The sequence below is a fragment of the Sorex araneus genome, chromosome 3 (assembly GCF_027595985.1).
Source record: "Sorex araneus isolate mSorAra2 chromosome 3, mSorAra2.pri, whole genome shotgun sequence".
Taxonomy (NCBI): Eukaryota; Metazoa; Chordata; class Mammalia; order Eulipotyphla; family Soricidae; genus Sorex; species Sorex araneus.
This window is the reverse complement of record NC_073304.1, coordinates 174,898,483-174,905,585: the sequence shown is the minus strand read 5'-3', so window position 1 is coordinate 174,905,585 and position 7,103 is coordinate 174,898,483. Positions and strand designations below refer to the sequence as shown.

The 7,103-nt window shown below is 39.9% G+C and overlaps 1 protein-coding gene across 1 annotated transcript; it reads left to right on the top strand.

The window, feature by feature from the left end:
• The first annotated feature begins 204 nt into the window (after nt 1–204).
• Nucleotides 205–1,128, top strand: LOC129403506 (olfactory receptor 8D1-like). The gene has a single exon (XM_055132194.1). The coding sequence runs from the start codon at nt 205–207 to the stop codon at nt 1,126–1,128; it is 924 nt and encodes a 307-aa protein (XP_054988169.1).
• The last annotated feature ends 5,975 nt before the right edge of the window (nt 1,129–7,103 follow it).

Below are 7,103 nucleotides of genomic sequence, written 5' to 3'. Positions count from 1 at the left end.
GGTGCCTAGTGCTTCCAATTCTAGGATTCTTTGAGGGTACCCAAAGGCCTACACTTGTTTGTTAGACAATATATGTTTCAACTGCATGATCATGATTTTCTCTTCCATCCCACTACTTAATATCATCAGTCTTATGAATGGCACTTTCTTAATTTTTGTGGTTTCTCTTTTTCCTAGTCACACATTCCCTGTCTCCTGAAGGAAATGAGCAGATGCAATCACTCCACTGTGACTGAGTTTGTCCTGGAAGGATTAACACACCGGCCAGAACTCCAGCTGCCTCTCTTCTTCCTGTTTCTAGGCATCTATGGGGTCACTGTAGTGGGGAACCTGGGCATGATCCTCCTGATCGCTTTCAACTCCAAGCTCCACTCTCCCATGTACTTTTTCCTTGGTAATTTGTCATTCTTAGACCTCTTTTATTCCTCAGTTGTTACCCCAAAACTCCTGGGAACCTTCATATGGGAGAAAAATTTTATTTCTTATCCTGCATGTATGACCCAGCTCTTTTTCTTTTGTCTTTTTGCTATAGGAGAGTTTTTTATGTTAACGGCAATGGCATATGACAGATATGTAGCTATCTGCAATCCTCTGCGGTACAGTGTCACCATGTCCCCAAAGGTGTGCAATATGTTGGTGATTGGAGTCTATACCATGGGGACATGGGGTTCTTTAACACACACAATTGCCATGACTAAGGTTTCTTTCTGTGGGGACAATGTCATCCACCATTACTTCTGTGACATACTCCCTCTTCTAAAGCTTTCCTGCTCCAGCACCCATGTCAATGAGCTGCTGGTGATCTATGTGGGTGGATTCAATGTGCTGACATCAACCTTGACTATTATCATCTCTTATGTTTTTATTATTGCTAACATTCTTCGGATCTCTTCCGCTGAGAGCAGGTCCAAAGCTTTTGGTACCTGTGGCTCACACCTGACTGCCGTTGGGGTCCTTTATGGTTCTATCATCTTTATGTATTTTAAGCCACCCTCCAGCAACATGGCCCAGGAGCAGGTGGCCTCTGTGTTCTATACCACAGTGATCCCCATGCTGAATCCCCTGATCTACAGCTTGAGAAATAAGGATGTAAAGAATGTACTGAGAAACACCTTCAGGAAAAGGTAAAGACCTCACCCCCCTTTGCTGCAGTTAAGAATCACTTAGGTTATGGGGATACTGTGATTATGCTCTCTCTCTCTTTTTTATACATGAAACTAGAATCTCTTTCAAATATTTGCTCTCTAGGTTTGTTCCCTGTAAATCTTATATCAGATCTTAGTAATTGAGCTAGATTGCACAAAAGCTCATAGCTGTTAGTCGAGCAAGCATTTGTATTGTGTTAATATTCTGTGTTCATTGATTATGTGAGTTGGGTTTATTTGAAAATGACTCCCAAGAAAAATTAGCATGGACTACATTCTATTCCTTTTGAGGAAGCTATGTATTGAATTATGTCAGTCCTAAACTTTTGATGCTAAAATTGTTGTCTCTTGGTTATTTGATGGTCCTTTTCCAGGCCTTATATTTTCTCTGCATTACATTTTTTGTGAAATACACTTTCTCTCTAGAGTGAGAAAAAACCACAAATTAAAAAAAATCTTAATGTAACCAAGGTAAACCATTAACACATTTTGTGAAAAATGAAGCCCTTTTCCTGCAAAGCTTGAGGTAATAGAGGGTTCTGCGTTCTCAGAGATTAGCTTTGTAAATGATAATTTTTCTTACACACTTCAAGTTACTGTAAACATTAACATGTTTCTAAGGACAGCCCCAGAATACCCCTCTAGTCACTTTTCCCTTCTGTCTCTATAATGCGATTTCCAGAAACCCGTTCTTCAGGCACCCTGGTAGGGATGTGGTAGACTCTATGTTCTTTCCCCACCTCTGACTGTGCCTGCAATACTTTTCCCTCAGTTCGTTCTCTGACGTTCACTCTGAGGAGGGCATACCTGCATGGGGTGCCATGCCTGGCACCTGTGCTCCCAAATGCAAAGCCTCCGTCCTCAGCCTTGGAGACACTGCTCTTGGTTCTGGTGTCCTTTTGACTTCCTCTGTTGGCACAAAAGACAGTGAGCATATTTCTTAGTTTATCTCCATGTTATTCTGGTCTCAAAGATACTCCTTTACTACTTATGGACAGGGAGTGAATTTCATGTTCGGCTTATGGATTCCTTCTTTTCGATCCTTCGTTGTAGCTCTGGTGTGCCTGGATACATAAAATAATCTTTTAGATCATGGAGAGGCACTCTACTCTACAGAGATAAATGTCTTCACAGCTTTAGCACTTCTTGGAGGTGCAGTTTTTCACATCTCCATTGTGAAGAAAAGTGATTCGACAGACAGAGATATTGGTAGACATTGCTTTCCGGTTTGCTTAGGAATGATCAGATGGATTGACTCCACCTATTAGAGGCACTTCGTGAGGGATTCTAAAGTTCTCTCTGAAAGTGATGTTTTGGGCTTAACCACATACTTTGTACTAAAAAAAAAATCCTCATTCTGCTTCATATCCTGCATGTCCCCTCAAGCACATAGAGACAATCATACATGTAGTTCCACTGGGGTTGGCACAAAATTTCAACTGCAGCAACATTACCAACCAGTAAGAATAAGGGAAGCAAACTTTTAACAGCTCTCTTGGAAATCACACAGTTATGTTACAACTTTACATGAGTAAGACAATCATTTTTTTCTTTTCTTTTTGGGTCACACCCAACACAGGGATAACTCCTGGCTCTCCACCCAGGAATTACTCCTGGCGGTGCTAGGGGACTATATGGGATGCTGGAAATCGAACTCGGGTAGGCTGTGTACAGGGTTAATGCCCTACCTGCTGTGCTATTGTTCCAGCCCCAACAATCTTAAATATCTAGGCAAATAGTTTTTGTGTAAGAGGAATATTTAGACTTCTATTAAATAAACGTATGTCAAGATATAGTTTTCACCAATGGTGTTTCTCATCTGTATTTTCATTCTTTCACCCACCCACAATCAGGAAATATCTACTATATTCAACTGAGTGAGCCTTTCTGGAAACCCTATACTTTTCCTCATTTGCTTGCAATATCTCAACTGACTATATCCCTGTTTCCTGTCACTGGCTATCGCTTTCACTTCTGTGAATTCCTGCTAATTCAATTATACACAATGTGTTAGTTTTGTGGGTTTATTTTCCCCCATTTAATCATTTTGATTTTCATGCATGTCATGTATCAGTAGGCCATTCTTGTTTTCCTGAGTACACATACGAATAAGCCATAATATGTTCATTTATGCTGTGATGGACATTGCATTATTTCTAGTATGGGGCTATGTAAAATACAGTATGAATGTGTGTGGAAGTTTTTTTCGTGTAAGGGTATGTTTTTTTTTTTTTTTTAGTTTTTGGATTACACTTGTCAGTGTTCAAGAGTAACTTTTGACTCTTCAATCAGAATTACTCCTGGAGGTTTTTAGGGAGACCATATGAGATTCTGGGGAACCAACCTAGGTTGGCAGTAGGCAAGGCAAACGGCCCAACTGCTATCTTTTCGGTCCACCCTCCTCTTGTGGTTTTGTGCCTTTTTGCTTTTATTTCCTTTCTTGTATTCACAAGAGTCAGTATATGAGAATGAAATTTCTGATTCCTATTGCAAGTATAAATTTAGATTCCTTCAGACTAAAATTATGTGGCCACCCGATTTTACTTTCGCCTACCATTTAAGAGATTGACATTTCTGCATTGCTTTAGAAACTTTTGTTGTGAACGCTTTTTCCATTTTAAAAAATCATAGAAATTATATTTCACACTCTGTATTTATGTATTTTCAATTTTATTGAATTACCGTGAGATAGTTACAAGCTTTCATGTTTGAGTTACAATCACATAGTGAACAAACAGCCATCCCTCCACCAGTGCACATTCCCCACCACCCATATCCCAGGTATGCCCAGCCTTTCCCACCCTCCCCCTGCCTCCATGGCAGACAATGTTCCCCAACTCTCTCTAATTTTGGGCAGTATGGCTTGCAACACAGACACTGAGAGGTCCTTATGTTTGGTCCGTTTTCTACTTTTGGCACACATCTCCTAGCCAGACTGATCCCTCCAGCCATCATTTTCTTATGATCAACACACTGTATATTTTAAGAGTGAAACTACATGCATCTTTAATTTTCTGATAGCACACTACACACACTCCACCAAAGTTTTAAGTCTGTGCTTTTGTATTTTAGTGAGTTAATGTGATTTTAAAAACATAATCAACTAAATTATATATGTATGAATTTTATATGGAACAAATAATAAAATCAATATTCTTGAGAACCTTTTCTGCCTGAGTCTAGTAGTCATATGGGTATCTTTAATGAAGGATCTTTTCATCTAAAGTTCTCAGACTTTATTTCTGATCAATTTTTAGAATTTTTTTTCTCTTTTTGGCCACACCTAACAGCACTCAGGGATAGCCCTGGCTCTGCACTTGTGAATTCCTCCTGATGGTGCACAGGGGACCACATGGGATGCCGGATTTCAAAGCCAGGTCTACCACAAGCAAGGCAAGTTCCCTCTCTGTTGTACTGTTGCTCTGGTTACTTTATTTTTTGTTTGATTGATCAATTTTAAAAATTCTTTCTACATTCTTGGTATACATTTTCCTAATAGCATGCCAATGATTCAGAATACCTGATGTGGAAGTATTTTTCCCATGGCAGTAAATCACTTAAAATTTTTTTCCTAATATAGATGGGAGCTGAAAGTAGACTATAGACCTAAAATGGTGGCCACTCAATACCTATGTTGCAAACACAACACCTAAAAGGAGAGAGAGAGAGAGAGAGAGAGAGAGAGAGAGAGAGAGAGAGAGAGAGAGAGAGAGAGAGAGAGAGAGAGAGAGAGAGAGAGCGCAAAAGTGAATGCCCTACCGCAGAGATGGGGTGGTTGGGGTGGGATAGGGTTGGGTGGTGGGAGAGATACTGGGATTCATTGGTGGTGAAGAATGGGCACTGGTTGAAGGATGGGTACTTGATCATTGCCTGACTGAAACATAAGCACGATTGTTTGCAAGTCTGTAACTGTACCTCACTGTGATTCCTTTAAAAAATTTTTAAAAAAGAAAAAATTGTCTCTATTTTTTAGGAGGTATGGAATTTGTTATGAAGTCAAGTTATTCAATGTATATACTAGCTTTATCAGGATATAGTTGATATATGACATGACTGAATGCAATGATTTGATATGTAGATTGTTAAATATTTACCATTATTACTTTAACACATTCTTTGCCTCACATTATTATAACTTTTGGTGGCAGGGTGAGAACATTGAGACTCTTTTATCATAAACCAGTGTGCTTGCAATAAATTTTAAAATTTGAAAATTATGGGGAGGAAAATTCTCTGTTTTATGTCAACCGGAATTAATCTGGAGGATTGTTTTCAGTTTGGAGTCTGTTTTGAAAGTTTGATAATAAACTAAAACTCTTCAGCAAAACAGGAAAGCAAACAAGCTACACAAAAGAAATGGACAGACCTAAGAGCATCTCTTCTCTCTCAGGAGACAGTAGTCTCAGCAGGTCTCTCATCTACTCAGCAGAGAGTTGATAGTGGGTCCAGCTGACCTCCTCTGTAATTCACTAGAAAATCTCATCTGAAGTTTAGCAAGTTTTTCCATATAAACCTGAGTCACTTTGCTTCAATGAAATCATGTCTATCCACACTTGTGTATTTGTGTGTTTATTTGACTGTCTATATGTGTGATCATTTGTGTGTGTGTGCGCGCGCATGTATCCATATGATTGGTGAGATGACTTTCATAGTTCTTCATTCAATATTTTTCTTTTTAATTGTTTTTGAAACCAACATGAGTTAAACAGTTAAATGACCCTAAGAGGTAGCATTTTTATGGATAGACTAAGGCACCCACTCTTTTATTACTGCAGCCAGCCACAGCACAGCTGGTAGGGTGTTTGCCTTGCACATGGTCGACCTGGATTCAATTCCTCTGTCACTTCTGGAGACTGCAGCAAGCTACCGAGGGTATCCCGCCCACTTGGCTGAGTCTAGCAAGCTACCCATGGAGTATTGATTATGCCAAAAACAGTAACAAGTCTCACAATGGAGACATTACTGTTTTTCACTCAAGCAAATTCATGAACAATGGGATGACAGTGCTACAGTGCAATAGACTAAGGCACAGGGCACAGGACAGGCACTGAATCCAGAATCTGCCCGAAGGGGCAAAATACAGGCAGGTGTTTGTGCTCACCACTCTGGGCTCATCCAGTGAATGCACCGCACATGTTTGATGAGATGTCTGTAACGGTAGTCATCTTTTTTTTTTTAATTGAATCATTGTGAGAGAGTTAAAAGCTCTCAAATTTGGGTTATAATCACACAATGATCAAACACCAATACCTCCACCAGTGCACATTCCCCACCATCAAGATCTCTGGTATACCCCCCCTTTCCCAGCCTCCCCTGCCTCCATGGCAGACAATATTATCCATACTCTATCTAAGCTTTTGGGCACTAAGCCTTGCAACACAGACACTGAGAGATCTTCATGTTTGGTCCATAATCTACTTTCTTTTTGATGTAACAGGTTTTTATTTATAGGTTTCTGAGGGAAGGAGGAAGGGATAAGTGGAAAAGAAAAAACAGTAGGAGTAACGCACTTAAGAGAGAACGTGGGCTTCTCAGAGGATGGAGGAAGCCTGGTCCATTATATACTTTCAGTACACATCTCCCATCAAGACTGGTTCCTCCAGCCATCATTTTCTTAGCAATCCCTTTTTCATTCCATCTGCCTTCTCCCCTCTGCTCATGAAGCAGGCTTCCATCTATGGGGCAATCCTCCTGGTTGTTTTTTCTACTGTCTTTGGGTGTCAACATCATGTGATGCTATTATATACTTCACAGATGAGTGCACTCCTTCTATGTCTGTCCCTCTCTTTCTGACTCATTTCACTTAGCATATTACTCTCCATGTCTATCCATTTATAAGCAAATTTCATGACTTCATCTCTCCTAACAGCTGCATAGTATTCCATTGCCCTGTCTTTATTGTGTATATCAGAACCCTGTACTTTCTCAGAATTTGTATGGTAAAGATTTCCTCCACAC